The sequence below is a fragment of the Muntiacus reevesi genome, chromosome 16, assembly GCF_963930625.1.
Source record: "Muntiacus reevesi chromosome 16, mMunRee1.1, whole genome shotgun sequence".
Taxonomy (NCBI): domain Eukaryota; kingdom Metazoa; phylum Chordata; class Mammalia; order Artiodactyla; family Cervidae; genus Muntiacus; species Muntiacus reevesi.
Window position 1 is genome coordinate 43,533,310 of NC_089264.1, and position 26,903 is coordinate 43,560,212.

General features: G+C 37.5%; 1 protein-coding gene and 1 non-coding gene across 15 annotated transcripts in view; one reads left to right on the top strand and one right to left on the bottom strand.

The window, feature by feature from the left end:
- Nucleotides 1-26,903, top strand: part of RBPJ (recombination signal binding protein for immunoglobulin kappa J region) — a 230,795-nt gene that overhangs the window by 149,643 nt on the left and 54,249 nt on the right. For 7 of the 14 annotated variants that reach the window (XM_065907080.1, XM_065907081.1, XM_065907078.1 and 4 more), the window contains one exon: nucleotides 10,754-10,936. The exons of 6 other annotated variants lie outside the window; for them this stretch is intronic. In XM_065907080.1, the coding sequence (XP_065763152.1) occupies nucleotides 10,920-10,936 (17 nt within the window). In that variant the 5' untranslated portion in view covers nucleotides 10,754-10,919. Of the gene's footprint in view, nucleotides 1-10,753; nucleotides 10,937-12,394; nucleotides 12,463-26,903 lie in introns of all 14 variants that reach the window. One more of the 14 variants, XM_065907083.1, reaches the window with a different exon arrangement.
- On the bottom strand, nucleotides 3,323-3,429 carry LOC136148185 (U6 spliceosomal RNA). Its single transcript, XR_010659470.1, has one exon. It is a non-coding gene; the product is annotated as a U6 spliceosomal RNA (small nuclear RNA).

Genomic DNA, 26,903 nt, shown 5'->3' on the forward strand with positions numbered 1-26,903 from the left:
ATGGAACCCAGGCCCACAAAAGTGAAATTGCCAAATCCTAACCACTGGACCAGATGGGTCAAGAGAGTTTAGTCTTTTTGTGCCTTAGTGGGGAATCCAGCTATGCTCATAACTCATATAAAGTAGAACACGGTGATTCCTATAATAGAGACATTTTGCAAGTACAGAAAAATAAGGAATGATTACTTAGGACTGAGGATTTCATCAACGGCTTTGTGAAGTATTTCTTACTCTTATTATTTTTAAAGCTTTTTTTTTTTCTTTCCCTCGCCATGCCATTTGGCTTGGGATCTTAGTTTGGAACCTTAGTTCCCTGACCAGGACTTCACCCTAAGCCCTCCAACAGTGAAAGCGCCAAGTCCTAAACACTGGACTGCCAGGGAATCCCGTTAAACGTTTAAATTATGCTAGAGAAAGATGAATCCTGGGAATCTGGAGGCAGGATATTTTGTTCAGGAACACCTGGGATACTGTCTGTTCTCTGACCTCCCTGTCAGGACACGTGGTTCTTGTAGGAGACAGATTAATTTAAAAACTGCAGGTGCCCAATGTTTGTAAGGATTCCTTTAAATGGAAGGAAACAGAGTCAACAGAAGGATAAGACTGAGCGGTGGCCGAGTGAAAATGTGGCTGTCTAGTCAGCTCTGCTCGACGGCCTGAGAAGTGTGTCGTTGGCAGCTGTGAGTGTTGTCAGGGAGCCTGGGCCTCCAGAGTTCTGTGCCAAGTTGGCCTGATTGCGCTTCTGTTCTGCCTGGCCACTGCCATTCAGTTACATTTTGTATCTTTGGGCAAACAGAGTAGGAACTAGATTAGGTCAGGTAGATCAGGAATGAGAGATGATCTGTGTATCTCTTCGTGCCTGTTTGTAACCCATTTGGAATGTTACACAATTAATATGAGAATATATTCTTGTATCATTATTATGATAATTTAGAAGCTTCTAGTTCTACTTCCTTTCCCAGAGGTAACCAGTTTTAAAATTTTGAGAGGTAGTCTTCCAATTTTCCATGTATCTAAATGGACATAAAAGTATATGAATGTAGTTTGGGTTTTCTTCAGGGCATGTGGGCTCATATTACTGTACTTGTATAGTATAGTGTTTACTTTAAAAAGTTAATGATTCTTGAGTTCGTAGCATACATTTAGAATTACTTTTCTTGGGAATTCCCTGGTGGTCCAGTGGTTAGGATTTGGCAATTTCACTTTTGTGGGCCTGGGTTCCATCCCTGGTCGGGGAACTAAGATTCTGCAAGCCATGTGATGTAGCAAAAAAAAAAAAAAAGGAATTTTCTTGGCACCATTTACAGAAATAGAATGAGAAATAGATTTGCGATAAAGGGAAACTTTATTAAAATATAAGGAAGATAATTTACTATCCACTGTTGATATATTTCCACGAGGTGTCTTCAGTTTTTTAAATTGTAGCAAAATGTATGTAAATAAGACATTTTTTAAACCATTTTTAGTTATACAGTTCAGTGGTATTAGGTGCATTCATATCATTATGCAACTGTCAGAACTTTTTCCATTTTCCTAAACTGAAACGCTGAACCCATTAATTAACTCTTGTTCCCCCTTACCCTGAGCCCTTGGTAACTACCATTCTGCTTTCTGTCTCTATGAGATTTGACTGCTAGGTACCTCATGTGTGTGAAGTCATACAGTATTCTCCTTTTGTGACTGGCTTATTTCACTTAACATGAAGTCTTCAAGGTTCATCCATGTTGTAGCATGTGTCAGAATTTCCTGCCTCTTTAAGGTAGAATAGTGTTTAATTGTATGCAGTACTACCACATTTTAAAAATCCATCCATCTCCTGGTAGACATTTTGGGTTGCATTTGTTTGAAGTTTTTTGTTTGTTGGTTTTTGGTGGGAGGACTCTTGGGTTTTTTGTTTGTTTGTTATTGAAAAGTGGATACAGTAAAATTGAATTTGATAAAGCTATGCAAAGCACTATACTCCTGTAGAGACCCATTGTTTGAAAATAGTGTTTGCTGCCACAGGGATGTTTACAGATTTTACTTTGTACAACTCAAATATATTATGGCTGTTGGAAAAATGACCTAAAATGCTTGTCCTACTAGTAGTAGACACCACAGTGGTCAAAGATATAATATAATGTTAGACTGGACATAGATCACTTGAGGTTTTAAATATAATCATTGGATAATTGTGACAGTTAGTAAAATGTACAAAATTATGTGCACTCTGAAGTGCCCAAAACAGAGATGGTGTTGTATTATATGTTTTAGTATTACATTATTTGACTTAAGAACTGTTTGAAGAATTTAAACTATTAGATAGGTGAAATAAAACAGCCCCTGCATCTGATGAAATAACTTAGTTGATAAATGTAACCTAAAATAGGGAGGAGTAACAACCTGTTAATTGTGAAAGTGTCTAAAATCTTGATACTTTGTGGCAGTAATTTTCTGATTGAAGTTAAAATGAGAGTGAGGAGAGAATATCACAGAACTATCAAGAGCATCAAGGATATCACAGAGGTTCCTTTCTCTTTTCATACATTTCTCCCTAGAAAGCGCATACTCCCCAGATTCTCTGCAGTTCTTTTCTGTTTAGCGGAGTTGTAATTCTAGGCCTACAGCCTGAAAATGTGACTTCTATTAACACATTTCAACACAATTCCATCTCAGAAACATGTGTCACGTTTTAGAACTCTTTAATACATGATTTCCTTTCATGTTCCTTTCCTATTAAAACATGTACCCAAACAGATTGCTGCACATCAAACTTTTATAGCATTTGGCATTACAAAATGGAAAAACATGAAGAGAATACAAAATGTAGATGAAGCATGGTGATGGAAAATTAAAGCAATAGATGAAAAGAAGTCCTTAGAGACTTCTTAAACTAGTTCTTTCTAGGATGGCTAAAGTTATAGGACCATTCTTTAGCTTTAATAACTTCTTTCAGCCTCATGAGCTACTGGAAGGTAGTTGGTAATTTAAATGAGATGCTTAGAGTCAAGTGAAAAGCGCTTCATATATATTGTCTGTTAAATTTCCTTCTAATCTATGGGATTGAGACTGAGAAGCATTTTGGTGACTGGTCAGCATCAGATAATAGGCTCCTGTTCTTAGCTAAGATTACTTTTATTCTTTTAACCTCTGCAATGCTTGGACTGGCTCTCTTTAAGTTAGTCTCTGTAAGTAGAGATTTTCTTAAATATGTTTACCACATGATCGTTTATTTAACATTGACAGATATAGATGGCAAGAGGATGCATAATTAAAATACTGATATTATTAGAACATTTGTTTAATAAATAATACATTTACCGCCCCCCCCCCCCCTTTTATTTTAAATATGGAGTGCTTCATGAATTTTCCTGTCATCCTTGTGCAGGGGCCATACTGATCTTCTCTGTATTATTCCAGTTTTAGTATGTGTGCTGCCAATGTGAGCACCGTTTACCTCATTTTTAAAAAATTTGAACTGCAACCAAGAACTAAATAGACTAACCTGACTCACTCATCATATCACCCTACTCTGCAGAAAGTTCTGATAAACTGTAGTAAACTCTTAGACTATCTGAGCATGTCCAATTTATTATATCTAAACCAAGTTACCGAACCCCCTTTCTTTTTTCCTAATGTATTTTGTTTCCCAGTTTTATTGAGATATAATTGACATATAGCTTATGTAAGTTTACAATATGCAGCATAATGATACCTTAACATCACCGAAAGTTTGGTAAACAACCACAGTCTCATACAGATAGAAAATTAAGAAATGGAACCCCCCCCCCCCCCCCCCCGATGTTCTCCTTAGGTTTTCCTCATTTCATGAAGTCGCTCCATCCTTTGGGTCACTTAGGCTAGAAACCTTGGAGTCACCATTGTCCTAGTCCTCTTTTTGCTTTGTCTCCATGATCCAGAGTATCATCAGATGTGGTAGTTTTTGTTTTTTTTTTTTTTAATTTTTTATTTTTTATTTTTCAGTGGGTTTTGTCATACATTGATATGAATCAGCCATAGAGTTACACGTATTCCCCATCCCAATCCCCCCTCCCACCTCCCTCTCCACCCGACTCCTCTGGGTCTTCCCAGCCCACCAGGCCCGAGCACTTGACTCATGCATCCCACCTGGGCTGGTGATCTGTTTCATCATAGATAATATACATGCTGTTCTTTCGAAACATCCCACCCTCACCTTCTCCCACAGAGTTCAAAAGTCTGTTCTGTACTTCTGTGTCTCTTCTTCTGCCCTGCATATAGGGCCATCGTTACCATCTTTCTAAATTCCATATATATGTGTTAGTATACTGTAATGTTCTTTATCTTTCTGGCTTACTTCACTCTGTATAATGGGCTCCAGTTTCATCCATTTCATTAGAACTGATTCAAATGAATTCTTTTTAACGGCTGAGTAATATTCCATGGTGTATATGTACCACAGCTTCCTTATCCATTCATCTGCTGATGGGCATCTAGGCTGCTTCCATGTCCTGGCTGTTATAAACAGTGCTGCGATGAACATTGGGGTGCACGTGTCTCTTTCAGATCTGGTTTTGTTTTTAAAATAGGTCCAGAGGTTCTGATACTTCAGACAGCTTCTGTCCTGTGGGAGGCTTTGTCATGTTTAACCTACATAGTCACCATAACCTCTTAACTAGTTTCTTCTGCTTCTTCCCTTATGCCTTTTCTCTTTCCCTGCTCTGCAGCCAAATTCATGCTGACCTTGCTCTCTTCAGATCTTGATCTTGTTTGACTCAAAATTTGGAGTAAAAAGCTCAAGACCTCCCTGATGTTCCCTACAACATGTACACCCCCACCTGTACTCACACAAACTCCCATAACCTCTTGTCTCCTAATAATCTTCTCTTGAAGTCTGTTCCTCACCAAAACTCTCCTGCTTTGGGGCCCTTGGACCTGCGACTTATTTCCTTCACAGGCAATAATCTTTCATCACCTTCTTCAGATCTTTGCTCAAATATTACCTCATTGAGGGCTTATTTAAAATTTACATCTCACCCCCTGTCTACCTTATCCTTTCTTCTCCATAGTGTTTACCACTGTCTAACGTTCTGATTGTCAGTACATTGTAAACTGCTGCCAAGGATTTTGGTCCTGATTTATACACAAAGATATTCTCAGTACTTTAAAAAGGGGTGGCACATTGTAGATGTTAAAATATTTGTTGAATTAATGAATTTATCAAGAGAAAGGAAAATGCTTGAAGGCATGATTTATAGCCACAGATTGGATCATCATTCACATAATTGAAATAAATGTAAAAGTGTGAGAAATTTAAAACATAAGTATTTCTTGGACAGTAAATAAAAAATTTATAGGAAAATGTTTTGTTTTGACTTTAGAATTGTGACATTAGCGGTAACTGATCATCAGATTGTGCCTTCAAAGTCAGTAATGTTTATGTTTTACTCTCATGGGCAATGATCTAGGTACTGTCACATTTAAGCAGTTTTTAAGCATTATTATTGCAGTTTTATTCTGTTTTTGTCTACAGAGAAGTTGTGATTGGTCAGAAATTACGCTTCCAGTGAGTTTCTTATCTGTCTCTTCACTTCCAAGTCCAGAACTTGATCAGCGTAATCTTTTATACTAATGACCCCACAGTTTTTCAAGCCACCAAAATTTACATTTTTTTTAAACAAAAAAAGACCTAAGCAAGTAAACTGAGGGAGAAACAAAATGATGTGGAGAGACTCAATTCACTCATAACCATTTTTGTTAAGTATATACTTAAAGAAAGTAGAGGTAAATTTGGTTCAGACTCTTTAGTGTTTCTTCGTTAGTTTCCTTTCATATCCTAGAAGGGAGAGAAGCTTCTGTTGACGGCTGTGTTTGCTTGTTTTGAGTAAATGCCTAGTAGTTTTGTGCGCTGATTGACTGCATTACTCCTTTTCCTCCCGATGTGCTTTTCTCAGCGCTTGAACAGTGTACTGTTCCTCCATCTCCCTGTTCACTCCCCACCCGCCTAGCTGACAGGTAGCAACCTGCTAACACTGATCTCTCTGAAAAAGGAGAGTTTTGTGTGTGTGTGTATGTATGCATGTGTGTGTTTATATTTATGTTGTATTTGTCCATACTGTGCCACCTAGATTTCTAGCAAAAAAATTCAACCATGTTCCAGTTGACCCCTGGGTGTTTGTCACTTTAAGAGCAGCAGCAGCAGCCACTTAGATAGTTTTTAATGATGTTGCTGAAAATTAGGATATACATTTTGAGAAAAGAGCTTCCCCATATGGGAACTCCTCAAAAGTAAAATTAGCTGAATATTGTATCTTCCAGAATTGCTAGATCTCAAATATCTTTTAGTTAGTGGGTCTCATTGATCTTGAGTTTAACCTCTTAGCTATAGGTACTTGAAGTTCCCTGGCCTCCAGTGTTTAATTGGAAAAGGAGTTACAGTTTTACTATCAAGATGGGAATTGGATAGTTTATCATTCTTGGAAAGATTCTTTGAAAGTTGCTCAAACCAGATTTAGCTTTAGAATTAAAACCTTTATTAGCACTGGCAAAAAGGAGCTTAGAACTTAAATACCTAGAATACATGATTTTCATACTTTAGATAATAGCAGAGGTTACTTTACTGTCATTATTTAACAGGACTGTTTCTAAGTACTTGGTTGACAACTCATTTAAAATTAAAGTTCTGTAGAACACATTCCCTAAATTATGGTATCCAATTAAAAACACATTGCATTATCAACTCAGAATTTAGAACTTTTCTTCTTAAAAATTTCTTATATATAAAAGCCTGTGAGAATTTATGTAAAAACAGTAACAGCTCAGCATGTAGTATGTCATCTGTTGTAGGCACTGAAAGCATTGAAAAGCTTTTTAACTTGTCGTCTCACCTGTCTCACCTCCCCTTTATTCTTTTCCTTTTAAATACCATGTGACGCTAAATTCTATTTTGCCCACTACTGCTGCAGTTTGTGGGTATGGAACGGTGGGGCGAAGGTCCGGAGATCTGAAACACCATGGTGTGTTCTGAGAAGTGTGCAAATGTCCAGTGTGGCTACAGCAAGTGTTGTCTGGAGGAGACCAGAAACTGGATCAGGGGGGAGTTGTTGCATATGTTCAATTAAACCAAACCCAGCACCTTGTTTCTTTAATACCTCTTAATATTGTGTTCTTCCCTCAACAAAACTCGGTTTCTTTTTTTTTAATCTTCACATTTTAGTTCGATTTAGTTATTTGACTGTGTTGGCTCTCAGTCGTGGCTCATGGGCTTAGTTGTTGCTCGGTATGTGGAATCTTAGTTCTCCTCCGACCAGGGATTGAGCCCATGTCCCTGCATTGCAAGGTGGATTCTTAACCACGGGGCCACCCAGGGAAGTCTCCAAACTCAAGTTTCTCCTAGAGTAAGTCTACATGGGTATATTTTAAAAGCTGACAAATTTCTGTAATACCGTTTGATGATCTTTTAAAAGTTTTCTGTTGAGATTTCTGATGGTTTGAGAGTAATAAAATTTGGGATGCTGTAAAACAGTATGTAACAGATAAAGTCTGTGTAGTATTTTTTTAGTTTCTGTTTTATATTGGAGTACAGTTGATTTACGTTGTTGTGCTAGTTTCAGATGTACAGTGAAATGTTTTGATTATACACATACAGTGCACATGTGCTCACTTGTGTTCGACTCTTTGGGACCCTGTGGACCGTAGCTTGCTGGGTTCCTCTGTTCATGGGATTTTCCAGGCAAGAATACTGGAGGGGGTTGCCATTTCCTTCTCCAGGGGATCTTACCAGCCCAGGGATAGAACCTGGGTCTCCTGCGTGGCCATTAGGGAAGCCCCATATACATATACATGTATCTATATTTCAGATTCTTTTGCCATTTAGGTTATTGCAGAGTGTTGAATAGAGTTCCCTGTGCTGTAAGTAGGTCCTGTTTTCTGTATAGAGAAGTTAACTGATATTTGACCGGCTGTCTTCAGCTAGACCTGATTTACTTTCCGTGAGGCTAAGACTGGTAGCAGTCCACGGGGAAACGTGGCAGCGCAGCTTCATAAGGGAAATAAGTTTCATGCTTACTTTTGTTTTGTCAGCCAAAATTTATTTTGATAACTGCTACGATTTACAAGTCAACTTTAAAAGATCTTTCGGGTGCATAAGTTCATTAACAACCTGGATCTCATTTGTCGGAATCAAATGAACTTTCTGACGTGAGTAATTAAATACGATTCTAATCCTTCTTAGTGACCTTAGTGAGTGTGCATAGTCTCTTGCTAAATAATAGATAAAAAATCTATTTATATACACTGCCTACATTTTTATTAAGATGAATTTATAAAATTAGATTATTGTTGTATTAGCCAGGTTGAAGAATAAAGCTTCAGTGTTGGACTTGATTTCTTCTGATTGCTTCTGGGAGATAGATTAGTGTAGCAACATGAGTGTGGGTTTTAGAGTTGGGCACGTGAGAGGCAATGTTAGACCAACCACTTTCAGTCTCTGATGCATTATGTTGAATAAATTAGTGCTCAAATCTCGAGGAGCCTCAGTCTTCTCACCTGTAAAAGAAGGCAACTAGTCAGTCTTAGGTCAGGATGAAATAAAATACCATTAGATTCCTAGCATGAGGCTTCTTAGGTGTTGATACGGGTAAAGAGCCTGCCTCCCAATGCAGGAGATATAAGAGATGTGGGTTTGATCCCTGGGTTGGGAAGATCCCCTGGAGGAGGGCGTGGCAAACCCACTCCAGTATTCTTATCTGGAGAATCCCAGGACAGAGAAGCCTGGCAGGTTACACAGAGATGTAAATAGAGTGAGTTACCACATGCACACACACACGTCCCTAGCTTAGTTCCTGGCATATTATCAACAGTGTTAGCCCCAGTACCTCGCCTTTTCTCCAATAAAATTTACAACAGTATTGTGTAGAAAAAGTGTTGAAATTCCAGCTAGAGGATCTAGATTTAAGTCCTAGTTCTTTTCTCTTATTGTGTGTTTTCTTGGGTCAATCACTTGACCGCAGAGTGTCAGTTTTCTCCCCTATAAAATGGGATTATGAAAAATGAGATAATGAGTAAACATTGGGCTTTTATTCTTTATTATCTAATGTATTTAAAGCCTGCCTTAGTTCTGAATGGTTCATATTATTCTTCCTGTGTAAGAGAGGAACCGTACTTCAGGAACATTAACCTGATAGTTACATATAGAATATGTTTATTTGGAGGGACAGAGTGTAGGAAACAATGTGTATTTCCTTCCAGGAGGTTGTAATATATATAGAGGCTTTGAAAGGTTTTAAGCTAGAGGAGGGAAATGCTCAGTTTAAAAGATGATTGTGGCTGCAGTGATTCAGTGGACCAGGTCCCTTGTTTCTGTTGTTCATTATTATTTTCCCACCTGCCCTGGTAGAATTCTTTTCTGTATTCAGTTATGCCACTATTAGTAGCATTCCGAAGAGTTACCTGTATTTTGTAATCTGTATTCCCTACAACCTGCAATAAATCTAAATCTCAGGAATATTTCTGATATTCATCTGTTGAATCTACCCTTTTAAGCAGGAAATAATTTCTGTTTTTCCTTAGCATGTGTTTTTTAGCTCTAGCTGGGAAGTTTTTGTCATCTTCCATTCCTTGTCTGTTAACCTGTACCCAAGCTGTTCCACAAACCCAGGGTATAGCAAACCTCTCCCAGCTCCCTCTTTCCCGTGGAAGCTCTTTTTATGGCTTGCTTTTATTAAAAGTTTCCTGATCAGTCATCCTAAAGCAGTGTTAATTGCTTTATGACATAGATGTGTGTGTTGCTTCTTTTACTTCTTTTGTGTATTTTGAGTGTTCATTCTTATAACTATAGAGTGCCAAGCTTGAAGCAAAAGTTGAGTGAATTTTTAGTTTTAAAATATGATACGTAGACTTCTTACTGTATCATTTAAATAATGAAGTGTTTTTAATGTCTTCATGTGTAAAAAAGGTGGAGTGGGGTGAAGAGGAAGGAGGAATCAGGTAACCTGCTAAGGCAATCACAGAAGCACTAAAACCTGATAGTAGCCATTGATCTATTCATTTATCTGCATGCTCTTCATAGAAGTGAACTTTAGAAACAGAAACTTTTTACACTTTAATGACTTCCATGGGTTTAAAATGATTCAGTAATATTAGCATCAGGAAGGAGTGTCATTTGAGGGCATTCCTGTTGTTTCTATTAACAAATTCCATTTTATGCAGGTGTGTGGTAATTTCCAGCTCTCTTTCTAACACAGAATAGTTGGTCAGAGGAAAACCTGGCATCTACCAAGTGTTCCAGACCTATCTTTTAGGTTATTTTAATTCTTTGAGAAGAAAACTGAAGAATCAGTTGGGGCAAAGAGATTTTGTGGGCTTTGGATAGATCCCAGTAAAGCAAGCTAGTGGTAAAGAACCTACCTGCCAGTGCAGGAGACGTAAGAGACATGAGTTCGATCCCAGAGTCAGAAACATCCCCTGGAAAGGACATGGCAACCCACTCCAGTATTCTTGCCTGGAGAGTTCCATGGACAGGAGCCTGGTGGGCTGCAGTCCATAGGGTCGCAGAAAGTCGAACATGACTGAAGCGAAAGTACTCACGCATGCAGAAAAGCAAGGGCTGTCACTGGCCACTTAAGCAAGTACTCTCCCTCGTTCCCATGAGGGTCATGTTAAAAATGACAGTGTTACGTAGCAGTAGCAGCAGCGGGTTTGCTTTTCTGAGTTGTGGCAGCAGTTAGCACAGTGCACTAGTGGCTTAACAGACCAACACTTAAGTCCTTTTTTTGTTTGTTTGTTTGTTTTTAAGTCATTGAAATTATGAAACTGTCATTCAGATGGAAGCATTATAGTTCTTCGGAAACATTTTGATCTCAAAAGGAAAGGAGAATGATACAGATATACTGGCTGAGGTGTTTTGAGGTGCATCGAAGTGTTCCAGCCTGTGGCTTACCTTAACATGCTCTTGAAGTACCATGGCGTGGATTAAAAGGTATGCTTTAGTTGACTAAAAAAAGATTTACAACTTAAAAAAATAAATAAATAAAATAAAAGGTATGCTTTAGAAATCTTCCAGTGATCCCTCAAGGTCATGGGTAGAACAAACACTAATGATTCTATATTTAATTAACATGTATTTTAAAATATTTTAATACTTAGATTGCAGGTGTGGTTATGGATTTATGACAAAAGTATTGTTTGTTTATAAAAATAACTGTATATCTCAAGCTTGTTCAATGAGTTCCCTCTCCCCCCCTTTTGAGATACGGTTATAGGAGACACTGGAGTAGTAATTTTTTGCTAAATTTTAATAGTAATGGGCTATAATTTCTTTCATGAAATAGTTTGGGGATTATTCACGTGTTAGTCTGTAATTATCTTTATGATTTACATCATAGGCTAGTTCCTTTGCAGTGCTGTCATTTCATGGTAGTCTGAGTAGTAAATGATTGGATGCAGTTCTTCAGTTAGGGTATTAATTTGACCAAACAAAATTATTTTTATGTGGACCATTTATAGTTTGTGCTGTTTTTGTCTTTTACAAAAAATTTTTACTGAGAGGAAAGTGAGTGAGTCTTCATTAATAGTGTGATTGTTCTCTCTTTACCACAAGAATACAGTTAATCTTTCATGTGCTTGAGGTGTGTAGTCCCACTGCTACTTATGGTTGCTAATAGTGGTAATTCTAGACTTCATATTACCTTCTTAACTATCAAAAACCTTTAAGATTTTTATCTTCATAACATTTTATTTGAGTGATGTAGTCAAAACTATTTCTTAATTATTTGAAACCTTGGAAACCTTCAAATTGTGTACTATGTGCTTGTTAGTAAATGTTTTCTTAAAGATGGTGGAAATGAATCAACCCAGGGAGAATGCTGAATTCATTTATGTTACATTAGGTTAAAAATTCTTTATCTTTTAGGTAATGAAGGAAAATATGTTGGGAAAATAGAGGTTTAAATCATGGATATATAAGTGTAATAGAAATACAGTGGTACAGCCTGTAATTTTTATCATTTAGGCTACCTTATATTGAGAACCTTTTTTTTTTTAATTTTTTTAATTTTTTAAAATTATTTATTATTTTTTTTTCCAGTGGGTTTTGTCATACATTGATATGAATCAGCCATAGAGTTACACGTATTGAGAACCTTTTGATGCATCAGCAGTTAAATTACCAGTGGAATTTTGTTGTTAAATCTAAGACAAAACGACTTTATATTAAATTCTAGCCTATAATGATAGTGAATCAAATTTCAAGGTGAAGGCAACTGTCGATTAATTCAACAGGTGTTTTATGTCCAATATGGCAATGTTTACTCTCCGAAAAAGATCTTTTCTGACATAATGGGTTGGAGATGGTATTGATACATTGTCTACCAAATATATTTCTCTGTAATATTTGCCACTTCAGCTTAAAAAAGTCTCCTTTCTTGTCTCCTTTTAGATGCACTTGGGCATCCGTCTGTTTCTTTTTAACACCACAGAGGATTCTTGATGCACAGCCAGAGCTGGGTACTCCTTTTCTTTTGGAAGAGCTTATACCTTAGTGGTTAAGAGCTTAGATTCTGCAGCCAGCCAACCTGGGTTTCAGCTCTGGCACTCCTTTGTTGTTTTGACAGGTTGTAAGAATGACTTGGAAAAAAATAAAAATTTATGTATTAAAAATACAATACCATAAGTATATCCTTATATAATTTATATATTGCATTATGTGTATATACTTATGTGTATATACACACATATACATACCTTAACACACACCACTTACATAGATAAATTATATATTCATTTAGTGCAGGATTGAGCATGCGAGAAGCCAGTGTTAGAGTAACAGTGGTGATGATTGTTAAACGCTGTATCAGGAACTCCTTTTTGTGGGGGTTTAATTCTGTCACATTTTTCTTTTCCTGAATCTTATACCTTCTTGTATGGTCTTCCTGGAGTTAAATAAACAATCACTCTTTGACTAATGTTTTCAGTTTTTTGAGCTTTTTCTCCTCAGGGAAAAAAGGTGGCCATTAGAGACTGGTAGTTTATCTGTGGTTCTCTTTTATCCTGCTAGGTTGATGTGTGTGTTCTCTGAAGCTGTGTTTTTCAAATTGCATGTTTCTGCCTGTTCATTAGTGCGTCAGGAACTCAGTTTAGTGGGTTATGATCAGCATTAAGACATGTAATAGAAAAGAAAATCAGCGCAGTGAATATAGAAAGGAGTATGTTGAAACAAACTTGTTTCACTTTTTTTTTCATTTATTTTTATTAGTTGGAGGCTAATTACTTTACAATATTGTAGTGATTTTTGCCATACATTGACATGAATCAGTCATAGATTCACATGTGTTCCCCATCCTGATCCCCCCTCCCGCCTCCCTCCCCATCAGATTCCCCTGGGTCTTCCCAGTGCACCAGCCCTGAGCACTTGTCTCATGCATCCAACCTGGGCTGATGATCTGTTTCACCCTTGATAATATGCTTGTTTCAATGCTGTTCTCTCTGAACATCCCACCCTCGCCTTCTCCCACAGAGTCTAAAAGTCTGTTCTGTACATCTGTGTCTCTTTTTCTGTTTTGCATATAGGGTTATCGTTACCATCTTTTTAAATTCCATATATATGCGTTAGTATACTGTATTGGTCTTTATCTTTCTGGCTTACTTCACTCTGTGTTTCACTTTTTTAAGCTGAAATAAACAAGATATGCACATTTATGTGTATGTTGAGTGGATCCTTTTAGTTCACCAAGTGTATACTTCCCATAGTAATAGATGTCCCTCAGCAGTGGTATTAGTTTTATATTGTTTTGCCTTGCTGAGAAAAAGTGATTCCAGTCTGTGGCTCCTAGTGATATGCCAGTGAAGTTTAGTATAGGAGACTATCTGAGGAGTAGGAAGAAAAGAGAAAGATAGTAGCCACAGCTTTTGAGTGGCATTAACTAAGCCTGTTTTATCAAGTAATCTAGTATACTGTCCCTTGGCATCTATTCTGGTGTTAATAAACTCTTAGATCAGTAGTTTTCAAACTGCCAATGGCAGCCCATTTTGCAATCAATTTAATAAGTGGCTGTTCTTCTTGCCGCCGCTCCCCTCCCCAACAAATTAAATGAAGCAGAAAAGAACAGAAAAGGAAATGTCATGAATGTATCACATGATATAGTTGTGTAAAAACTTGTTTCAAGGGTACGTATGTGTATTGTATTGCAGACCTAAGTTCTAGTAATGATCAACTGGAAAACAGTATGAAACTGCATCTTATAAATCTGTATTGTCAAACTAATTTCAGCCACAGAAGACCTCAGATATTTAAAACAGTAATATTAGCTCAGTAGTTTTATCTCTGTCACAGTAGGGAACAGGTATCTAACTATGAAACTTCATTTTTGTTTTTTATAGTATTATTTGTGTGTGTGTGTGTGCGCGTGTTTTCTTGCTTGCTTGCCCTGGTACATATTTAAAGGCTCATGGTGCCAGTGATAGTGAAGTCTCTCAGTCGTGTCTGACTCTGCGAGCCTGTGGACTGGAGACTGCCAGGCTTTTTCTTTCCATGGGATTTTTTCCAGGCAAGAACACTGGAGTGGGTTGCCATTTCCTTCTCGAAAAGACTCATAGATAAGAAATTTATAGTATTTCTTAGTTGTGGAGGAGTTTGCTCTTTCTTTGAATTGATGAAAATGACCCATGCAATTAAAAAAGTACAAAAAAAACTGATGATACATACTAAAATCTACCCCCTTCATTCTCCTATTCCTTAGATCTTAGAAACTTCTCATATGCCTTCTTTGCTTCAGAAGATAAATATAAAAGTTTAACATTGAAAAATTTTTTACCATAAATTAGGTATATCACAGATATTTAAGGTAGTTAAATGTTAGAGCTTCTGTTTTTGTGAGGGTTTGATAATTTTTAAATTTTTATTTTTCTTGGATTAGTGCCTCTGCTATTCCAGTATCCTCATAACAGCACATATTTGCTTTATAGACTTATTAAAGATGATCACAGAGTTCCTAGTGAGTATTTTTTAAAAAATAAAGCCTCAGAGGAGGATAGTGTCAGCATATGCATGTTTTAAGATTGTGTTTGAAATACAGTTTCCTCCTCCCTAGAAAACAATAAGAGAATGAAGACTTCTGGTAAATTGTTTCATAACAATGGAATTTGTACATTAGTTTTCTGCACTTGGGAGTTGAAAAACAGATAAAATCTTTGCCAAAATAATAGGCCAAAAGATAATAAGCCCAATTCATTTTTCTCTGCAAGTTCTTAGAAACTGAGTCAAAACCATACATAGTAGCTGCTCTGAATTGGGTGAAATATACTCCAGTTCAGTGCTCAGTCATGTCCGACTTTTTGTGACCCCAGGGACTGTAGCATGCCAGACTTCCTTGTCCATCACCAACTCCTGCAGCTTGCTCAAACTCATGTCCATCAAGTCGGTGATGCCATCCAGCATCTCATCTTCTGTTGTGCCCTTCTCCTCCTGCCTTCAGTCTTTTCAAGCATCAGGGTCGTTTCCAATGAGTCAGTCCTTTGCATTAGGTGGCCGAAGTATTGGAGCTTCAGCTTCAACATCAGTCCTTCCAGTGAATAATCAGGACTGATCTCCTTTAGGATGGACTGGTTGGATCTCCTGGCTGTCCAACGGACTCTCAAGAGTATTCTCCAACACCACAGTTCAAAAGCATCAGGTCTTCGATGCTCAGCTTTCTTTATGGTCCACCTCTCACATCCATACATGACTACTGAAAAAACCATAGCTTTGACTATACAGACCTTTGTTGGTAAAATAATGTCTCTGCTTTTTAATATGTTGTCTAGGTTGGTCAACTTAGAAATTACCTTTTGAAATTATAGAAAGTAGGTTAAGTATTTTCCCCCTCTCCCCTCCGCACCCTCCCCACAGTGGGTTAAGTGCCTTCAGAATGGTGGCTTGTCTTTGCATCAGTTTGTAGACCTGCTGTTGCTAGTAATACCAGCAGAGAACAAGAGCCTATGGATTTAGAGAAAGGGAGAGTTCAGTTCATTCGCTCAGTAGTTTCTGACTCTTTGCAACCCCATGGACTGCAGCATGCCAGGCTTCCCTGTCCATGACCAACTCCTGGAGTTTACTCAAATTCATGTCCATCGAGTAGGTGAAGCCATCCAACAATTTCATCCTCTGTCATCACCTTCTCCTCCCACCTTCAATCTTTCCCAGCATCAGGATCTTTTCAGATAGTCAGTTCTTTGCATCAGGTGTCCAGAGTATTAGAGTTTCAGCTTCAACATCAGTCCTTCCAATGAATATTCAGTACTGATCTCCTATAGGATGGACTGGCTGGATCTCCTTGCAGTCCAAAGGACTCTCAAGAGTCTTCTCCAACACCACAGTTCAAAAGCATCAATTCTTCAGCACTCAGCTTTCTTTAAGGTCCAACTCTCACATCCATACATGACTACTGGAAAAGCCATAGCTTTGAATAGATGGACCTTTGTTGGCAAAGTAATGTTTCTGCTTTTTAACATGCTGTCTAGGTTGGTCATAGCTTTTCTTCCAAGGAACAGGTGTCTTTTAATTTCATGGCTGCAGTCTCCATCTGCAGTGATTTTGGAGCCCAAGAAAAGTCTCTCACTGTTTCCGTTGTTTCCCCCATCTATTTGCCATGAAGTGATGGGACCAGATGCCATGATCTTAGTTTTCTGAATGTTGAGTTTTAAGCCAATTTCTTCACTCTCCTCTTTCACTTTGATCAAGAGGCTCTCTTCTTACTTTCTGCCATAAGAATGGTGTCATCTGCATATCTGAGGTTATTGATATTTCTTCTGGCAATCTTGATTCTGATTTGTGCTTCATCCAGCCTTGCATTTCATATGATGTACTCTGCATTTAAGTTAAATAAACAGGGTGACAATATACTGCCTTGATGTACTCCTTTCCCAGTTTGGAACCTGTTGTTTCATGTCCACTTCTAGCCTTTCTTTCCATGTACAGCTGAATCCTTTCTATTGTTGTTTCCCCAAGCACTCCACCACACCCCTAGTCCCCCACCCACCCTTATCTTTTCTCAGACTTCCTACTATCAGTGGCCTTACTTGGCTTTTCATCATTATGTTAGTCATATTTACTTCCATCTCATCACTTTTGGCCTCATGCTGCTTATCCTGTTGGGTGCAAGGTTTCATGCAAGGGGATACCCTTGTGTCATTCTTTCTTTATAACTGTGTCCCTTTTACTTTGGTTATCATAACACATGTGAGCAACTTATCTTTTTCTTTCAAAGCTTTTCCTCCTAAACTGTAGTTTAGAAAGAAACTCAACTACCTTCTAGTTATAGTTGTCCTAGAACTGAGATCACTGACCAGAGGCAGCACCCCAACCACACATTTAGGATCAGAAGAAAACATACCATAAAATTACTAGGTCAATTATTAGATATGGCTCCAGTATACTTTTGGTTACTAAAAACAGATCAGTCAAAAATACCCCCTAAGAATGAAGATTAAGGTGCTTTGAAAGTATTTTAAAAGTTATTTTAGATTCTGAAGGTAACAAAGTTTAAAAAAAAAATCTTTTAAGTAAATGATAGTATTTTTAGAATTAGGAACTTTCTGAAAGTAATTTATAATTTATTACTTTAAAAATAATACTATTTTGCATTTCTGTGGGATCTGGGATATCTGTTAAGAGTATTAGAACGCATCTCGATTATGAACCTAATTGAAAATGGGTATATACTTTGAAACTGTCATAAAAATCAGGGACTCTCTTTCTTTTGAAAAATACAATGGAATCAGTTGATGTTACACTATTGAACTGTTAGTGTATGTAGGTGAGTGATGAGCAGGAAGATGTGCGTGCATTTTCTTGGAAATGCCAGACTTGTCACTTCAATGAGGAGTACAGCTTTCATAATGGAGACCATATCAACCATGTAACCAGTTTCCTACACCTGAGTGAATGAACTCTGTGAGGCTCTGATAGCTGATGAAGAGGAACTGCAAATAAAATCATGGCAGCCTTAGTTGACCTCCACAAGTCTCCAGGTGTTGCTTTAACAGTTACTGAGTCAACATAAAATCTTGAAAGATCATAACTGAAAATGTGCTAGTGGTCAGGAAGGACGACTGCATCTTTTCCCCCTCTGCCCCTTAGTTTTTTGTTATAAGGAATTCTGGGGATTCCTAAGGTGGGGAGATAGAACAAAACATTTTCAAAACATTTACTTTGATTGAGTGCTTTTGTGTTTTATCATAGCAATGAGTGAATGAAAGTGATCAAAATTGTATGTTGAAGTGCTGGTGATAGCAGCTAGATTAATTGTGCATGAAATTTAACTTATTAAAATTCCTTTATTGTTGAAATTCCTGTGAAAAAAATACTCTGAGAAATTCTAGTCTCAGGGCAGGGATAGGGGAGAGGCAAGTAACAGAAATATATAAAACTTGGAACAGGCAGAATCCATTGAAAGCATTCACTTTTGAAATAAAAGCTCCTGCATCCTCTGCTGGGAGCCAGTTTCTAATCCTACTCGTTCCCAATCCTCCACATTACACAAAATTTTATTGATTCCTATATCCTCAGCCCCAGGACAGTGACTAGTCAAGCAGGTACTCAGTAAATACTTGTTGAATGAATGAACTTTTTGAGAACACTAAGTTTTAAGATAACGTGTCTGTCCTGCAACAGCAGAATAGGCCATTCTCTTATTTACCAACCTCTTAATTTATAAATAGCATGAGTGGATATATACAGAAGTGCATCTTGTTTTGAAATGATCTTAATTTGAACAGTTCTGTCATCAGTTACCTTTTGTGAATTGAGATTTTTAAGTCTAAATGCCGAGAAAAGCTGAGTGCATAATAGCTAACACTTAGCAGGTGTTGAACTTACAAAATGCCCCCTTAAAGTGTTTTACAGGTATTAGCTCAGTCTTCACATGGCTTTCCAGGTTGTCATTTAACTTTCCTATTTTACAGATGTGGAGACTGAAGCTCCATAATAACTGTGAAAGGATTGTGGTGTTTTTATTGTTGTTAGATAGTCCTGAACTTTGAGGTAGAAAAACTTGAAAATCGTTTATCCAACAATTCAACATATTTTTCTCACAATAGTAGATATCCAAGTGTGAGATTTTTTTTTTCTTTTTTTTTTTTTTTTTTGGGTAGAGAAAGAATGTGATCTATGTTCATATTCCACAGAAGAAAAGCTCTGTATTTGAATGAAAACATTTCCATATTTGGTGTTGACCAGATTTGGTTTGTTAGGAGGTGGACAATTGCCCTTTTATGGCCATCAGACACTTCATGGCTCTCTTTTATATTTCTTCAATTTGGTGACTCTGTCACTTCCTCAAACAATCTTTTTCTATCCTATCTTTTTTTTTTTTTTTTACTGCTCTTTTATATTGCAGTGATCTCTCTTTTTCTTTCTTTCTACCCCTGAGGGCCCCCCCCCCTCATTTACATGCAGTCAGAACGAACAAGAATATCAGCTCTATATTCTTATCGTTTAGAATAATATGTGACTGTATTTTGAGTCTGGGAATCTCGTAAACCAAGTGAGAAATAAGGATATTATGAAAATAGCATAAAATGTAGGTGCTAGTAGATTGTCCAAAAGTGAAGAAGACTGACCCAAGGCAAAGTAGTATTCCTCTTTCAGAAGAAAGTTGTTGAGTATAATAACCAGATGAGCAGGATTAATTTCTTTAGGAATACTGGAACCAATCCAAGGCATTTTTGGATAATCAGGAAAAAAGTCAACAGTTAGAATGATCCCCCTTTTGCTTTGATTTTTGTTCCAGAATTCAAACTTATACTTAGAATTAAGTACTTAACTTCAATCTTAAACTATCCTTCATACCCAAGAGTTATTAACATTTTTTAAGCCCAGGAAGTTAATTTGTTAACAGCATCATTATTACTGGCTTATACATAATGGATCTTATATTAGCACTTGATTATTGTTATTGTAGTAAAAAAATTGCCTGGGTGAAATTGCTGGAAATTTACACCTGGTATATGAAGTTTTCCTAACAGTTAGTTTTAGATTCAACAAAACTACATGAAAGAACAGAAACTTCCAAGGAGTTCTTTCCAGCTGTATTGTTGATAGCCCCATTTAGATCTTGATACCGGTTCTTAATAGAATCTGTCAACAATGTGGATTATCACTTTTTTTTTGAAGTGTCAGTATGCCTCATTAAACTACACTGCTATTGAAGAGCAAGAAACAGCAATTACCTATAGCACGGTATTTTAGCAGGGCATTCTTTATGGGAAAAGTAAACAGTTTCATTAGAGTGAGGAAATTAATCATCATTTTAGCTTTTCGGACTTGGTAAAATAGTTAATTCCTTTTTCTCCTCATTATAAAATTTGTGAAGTTAGTATCAGCTCACTTGGTAGACAATTTATAATTTTTTCCTCCACTGTAGAAAATGTTGGACATTTCAGATCATTTTGTTTATAATCACTGGTTAATTCAAAATAGTTGATCATCATCAAACAACCCAGTCAACAAATGTGCGATAGACATTTCTTCAAAGAAGACATACAGATGGCCAAGAGGCACATGGAAACATACTTAATTATTAGATATCTAGTTATTAGGTATCACGTACTTCAACAGTACGTAAACCAAGAAATTCCAGATGTTCAAGCTGGATTTAGAAAAGGCAGAGCCAGAGATCAAATTACCAACATCTGTTGGATCCTAGAAAAAGCAAGAGAATTCCAGAAGAACACCTACTTCTGCTTCATTGACTACTCTAAAGCCTTTGACTGTGTGGATCACAACAAATTGGAAAATTCTTAAAGAGATGGGAATGCCAGACCACCTTAACTTCCTCCTGAGAAATCTATATGCAAGTCAAAAAGCAACAGTTAGAACCAAGCATGAAATGACAGACTGGTTCCAAATTGGGAAAGGAGTTCACCAAGGTTGTATTTTGTCACCTTGCTTATTTAGCTTATATTCAGAATCCATCATGTGAAATGCCAGGCTGGATGAAGCAGAAGTTGGAATCAAGATTGCTGGGAGAAATATCAGTAACCTCAGATATGCAGATGACACCACCTTTATGGCAGAAAGCAAAGAGGAACTAAAGAGCCTCTTGATGAAAGTGAAAGAGGAGAGTGAAAAAGCTGACTTAAAATTCAGTATTCAAAAAACTAAGTTCATGGCATCCACCCCATCACTTCATGGCAGATAGAAGAGGAAACAATGGAAACAGTGACACTTATTTTCTTGGGCTCCAAAACCACTGCAGATGGTGACTGCAGCCATGAAATTAAAAGATGTTTGCTCCTTGGAAGAAAAACTATGACAAACCTGAACAGCATATTAAAAAGCAGAGACATTACTGACGAAGGTCCATCTATTCAAAGCTATGGTTTTTCCAGCAGTCATGTATGGATGTGAGAGTTGGACCTTAAAGAAACCTGAGTGCTGAAGAATTGATGCTTTTGAACTGTGGTGTTGGAGAAGACTCTTGAGAGTCCCTTGGACAGCAGGGAGGTCAAACCAGTTAATACTAAAGGAAATCAATCCTGAATATTCGTTGGAGGGACTAATGGTGAAGCTGTAATACTTTGGCCACCTAATGCAAAGAATTGTCTCATTGGTAAAGACTCTGATGCTGGGAAAGATTGAAGGCAGGGGGAGAAGGGGATGACAGGGGATGAGTTGGTTGGATGGCATCACCGACTCAATGGACGTAAGTTTGAGCAAACTCCAGGAGTTGGTGATGGACAGGAAAGTCTGATGTGCTGCAGTCCCTGGGGTTGCAAGGAATCGGACACAACTGAGCAACTGAATTGAACTGAATTACTAGAGAAATGCAAATCAAAACTACAGTTAGACATCAACTCACAACAATCAGAATGGCGATCATCAAAAAGTCTACAAACAGTAATTTTGGAGAAGGTTTGGAGAGAAGGGAACCGTCTTACACTGTAGGTGGGAATGTAAATTGGGATAGCCACTGTAGAGAACAGTATGGAGGTTCCTTTAAAAACTAAAAATAGAGCTGCCATGTGATCCTGCAATGACTTGTCAGGTGCCACTGGTGGTAAAGTGCCAGTGCAGGAGACGGAGGAGACTCAGGTTTGATCCGTGGGTCTGGAACATCTCCTGGAGGAGGGCTTGGCAACCCATTCTAGTATCTTGCCTGGAGAATCCCATGGACAAGGCAGCCTGGTGGTCTGTAGCCCGTAGAGTCACAAAGAGTTGGACACGACTGAAGCCGCTTGGCACAGCACGGCACAGGATCCTGCCACCCCGCTCCTGGGCGTATATCCGGAGAAGAGCATGGCCTGCGAGGATCCATGCACCCCAGTGTTCATTAGAACACTTTACAATAGCCAAGACATGAAAGCAGCCCACGTGTCCATCGACAAGGCAGTGGATGAAGATTTTGTACACATGTACCATGAAATATTGGGCTTCCTTCGTGGCTCAGTTGGTAAAGAATCTGACTGCAATGCGGGAGACCTGGGTTTGATCCCGGGGTCGGAACATCCCCTGGAGGAGGGCATGGCAACACGTGAGGAACACCTAGGTATTCCTGCCTGAAGAAACCCTGCGGCCAGAGGAGCTCGGCGGGCTGCACTCCACGGGGTTGCAGTCAGACAGGCTGAGCGACTGAGCACACCGTGAAACACTGCTTAGCCTCGGTAGAGGATGGAGTGATTCCGTTTGCAGCAAGGGGGATAATGTAGGGATTGTCATACTGAGTGAAGTCAGTCAGAAATGTGTGCAATCTAAAAATAAGTGATACAAATGGACTTACTTACAGAACAAAAACAAGACTGTGAAAATGAACTTATGATTCCCAGGATAGAAGGGTTGGCGGGAGGGGTAATTAGGGAGTTTAGGATTGACATGTACACACTGCTGTATTTAAAAGGATAACCAATAAGGACCTACTGTATAGCACAGTGAACTCTGTTCATTATTGTGTAACAACCCAAATGGGGAAAGAATTTGAAAAAGAGTAGATGTATGTGTATGTGTAACTCAACCACTTTGCTGTCCACCTGAATCGAACACAACATTGTTAATCAGCTGTACTCCAATATAAAATAAAAAGTTAAAAAATATGTAGTGAATATAAAGACACTAGTTTTCCTTAACTATATATATATATATATTTTAAAATAGTTGGTGTAATTACTGTTATAGTTTAAGAGCTACAGTTTCATGAGTTTTTTGTTAATCTTTTTTAACAGATGACTTACTGTTTAATATTATTCATTCATTTAGTGAGCATATGCTGTGTACATACAGACTTGCATTTGAAAACTTGATATTAATATTGTATGCAATTGAGTCAATTTTATATTAATAATACATGCATAGTGTTGTCCATATTTCTCTAATGTATACTTCTGACATTAAAAAAACTGTCCAGCATAAAAGTTATGGCCTAAAAACTTCCTTGTGCATCTCTAGTTTATTATGGAAACAGGTTGACATTTTCTTCATTACTGGGATACTTAAAGTTCTTTGAAGACTGTAGATTTGACTAATCCCTAGGGCTGTTAACACAATCAGTTTTTCATGGCTGATTTAACTGTGGCATTGTTCTCTAGTTGTATTACTATAGCATTTCATCCTTGAGAATCAACAGTTTTGGTTTGCTAAGAAATACTTTACAGGTTAAGAAGTGATTTTTCTGGAACATTTAAATAAATTTGGTTTACTTAATGGAAAAGCAAATAGGAATTAATTTATCAGTGAATTGGGACAAACATAATTATTTGGGAAGTTTGAAGAAGATGAGTGGTTTAAAGACTGGAGTATGGCTTCCTTGTATATTTATATGTAATCCTCAATATTAGTATGATCAATGTGAAATCAGAAGCAGGGGGAATATCCTATCTTATGACTTTTTGAGGTTTAATTTTCCCTTCTAAGTTTGAAGGCCTGTCAGGATTGTTGGTGGTAGTTAAATGAGAGCACATATAAACAGATATATTCTGTTTGTTGGGTGCTTGTCTGTTTTACTGCATGGGACTGGTTTAGGGTGCTGTAGATATAAAAGTTGTAATAAGAACAACTTCTAACTTTATGGAATCAGGGAGTGGAAATATAGAAGGTAATTTGAGAAAGCAGTGGACAGCATCTGTCAATGAATTCCTTATGATGGAAGTCAAGAATGAGGGACGTAAAAAATCTAATACTTAAGAGAATAGAGACTACATGTCTTTAGAAAACATGCCTGTATAGATAGATGTTGATGAGAGAGGAAATGTTAAGAATTAAGTTGCTGCAGTGGAGCAGCTGATGTTTAAGAAACTGTGCCCTTCTTCTTTCTAGCTAGACAAATCTACCCAGTTAAGTCGTAAATTTATAACAGAACAGCTTTGCAGTTTGCCTAATTTGAATTCATAGCAAGATATTAAGTAAATATATAATCCAAATGACCCAAACTGTGACAGTTAGATCTATACCTGTCAAGAGGTCTTAACCTTTGTTTTCCTCATTGCTACCATCAAACTCCCAAGACTTTTGCCTTGTCTTCTAGTGCTTTACTACTTTAAGTTACTGATGTTCTACATTCTTCATGTTTTTTGTTATTTTTAGTTGCTCAGTCATGTCCAACTCTTTGCGACCCCGCAGACTGTAGTCTGCCAGACTCCTCTGTCCATGGGGATTCTTCAGGCAAGAGTACTGGAGTGGGTTGCGATGCCCTCCTCCAGGGTATCTTCCCAATCCAGGGATCGAACCCATGTCTCCCGCATTGCATGCAGATTCTTTACCAATTCAGCCACCAGGGAAGCCCTAATCACTTCATAGTGAGTCTCAATTCAGTCTTTTACCTGTGCCGAGCTGAGGCTCCTCAGATGGTTGATGTTTTATTAGGCTGCCTGTAGTACCACCCAAGACAAAGTAGTTTGCTGTTAGATTTTTGTACCACCAACTTCCATCCCCCTATATTGTGTATTTCCCTTGCAGAGCCCTGTGGCTTCCTTGTGAAGCTTGTGGGAGCAGCTACAACTAGCTGCTGGGCCTGCCTTTTTGGTCTAGCAGTGTATGAAAGCAGCTCGACAGGTTAATGGCTCAGATAATCTTTATAAACTTTGAATTGTGGTTAAGACCACTTCTTCAGAGTGGTTTTTGGCTTTACCACAAATGTAGGTTTGATTGTTTTAACATGACATGTGAGAACAGAAAGTTAAGTTACAGTTCAAAAGAAATGTATTGTTTTGGGTATAAACACTCAAGCAGGAAGGCATTTCCTTATTTACGCATTGGTATATAAAAAATATTCTGAAAATCTTTTCTTCCCCGTTCTGAACGTAACAGATTTTGATCATTTTATTTTTGCTTATTGATAGTCTCCCTTCACTGTCCTTTTTTACATGTTTTAAAATTACAGTTGCCATCTTTTTTTTTTTTCCTTAGGGTCAGGCTTCTTTGAAATAGTTTAATTCCTTGTAAACTTGAATTATAGCCTTTCCTATATGAATTAGACTTTTGGCTACACATCTGTAAATGTTCTGGTCTGCTTTATTTAAAAGGAAAACAAAAGGCAGATATACTGCAGAATTCAAACACTTTAAAACCAAACCGTATGTTAGAGGTTTGACTGTTTAAGAAATTGGCCATTAATGGTTTAATAGAGGTTGGACTGGTACAGAGTCTTTGTGTTAATAATTTTGACTAGCAGAAAACATTAGTGTAGACATAGTATATATATATATGTATATATACATAGACATAGAAGATGTTTATGTATCCTTGATCCTTTTCCACTCAGGAAAAAAATGTACTTTGCAAAATTTTGATTGGTGATGTAGACAGTGGTCATGAGCAATGTAGCATATGTATTGTCTTAGTGCAAGAAATATGAAGGAGTAATTGTCAAGTATTTGATGTACCTATATGCACAAACATTCTTGTCTGCTTATGTATATGTATGCAGTAGCTAAGGTATGGTTCCCAGAGCAGGTGTCTTTAGATTTCCTGAATTTTATGTATTGATAGCTTTAGAAGAGAATTTTTTTCACTTTCTAGTAGTCAAAGAAAAAAGAATCTTTTACCCTTATAATTTAGTCAGTAGTTGAAGTATTGGAAGGGTAATGAAAGGTTTCTTTTCAGGTTTCTTGTTGACCCCTCACTTTAAGCAAAACAAGTCTATACTATATCATAGAAATTTTTAGGATCAGTTAGTACACTTTACAGTCTTTTCATAAAAATTATACCTCTTCATATGTTAGTATCTAGAATTAAACTGTACTTGAATTCTACCTTATTGCAGAATATATGGAAAATCATGGACTGTATACTGTATACTGTAGTTACATTTTAAACCAAATTTACCTTTGTGTGAACAAGGCAAAGTGGTTTCTAAGCAGATTTTTCTCGTCTGTGTAATGAGGATAATAGCACCTCCCTTAATAAGATTGACATGTGTATGAAGTGAGATATGCATGCATAGTGTGTAGGTAGTCTGATGCTACTCCTGTTGTGTATTCTATATGAAAAGGGACCGTGTTTCATTTGCTGCTACACGTTCCAAATGTCTACTGCAGTTCCTAACATACAGTAGGCCCTTAAATGTGTGTTAAATGTTAAAGAAAGAACAAAGAAATGAAAATGTTCAAAACAATTATGCCACTCTCTTTCTCTCCTTCCTCTTCAACTTGGTTTTAGCTGAGAGAGGCAAAGGAAGCCAGTTTAAAAGTTAACAATAGGAAGGTTCTAATCCTAGTACACATTGAGCATTTTTCTGTGACACTGCATAACTAGTGACTTTTAAAAAATGCATACTCTGGGGTAGATTTTCCCAATAGACGACCACAATTGACCCTGATTCTTTTGCCTACTAAAATTAGGGAAGAAGATTGTAAATTCTGATTTGCAGTTTGGATGGAGAGAAGACAGTTTTCAGGACTTAAATCCTTATACTAACCTTTGATATGAAATACATATATTCTGGAATAGTGTAGCTGAGGACTGGAAATCACTACCTTCTAAA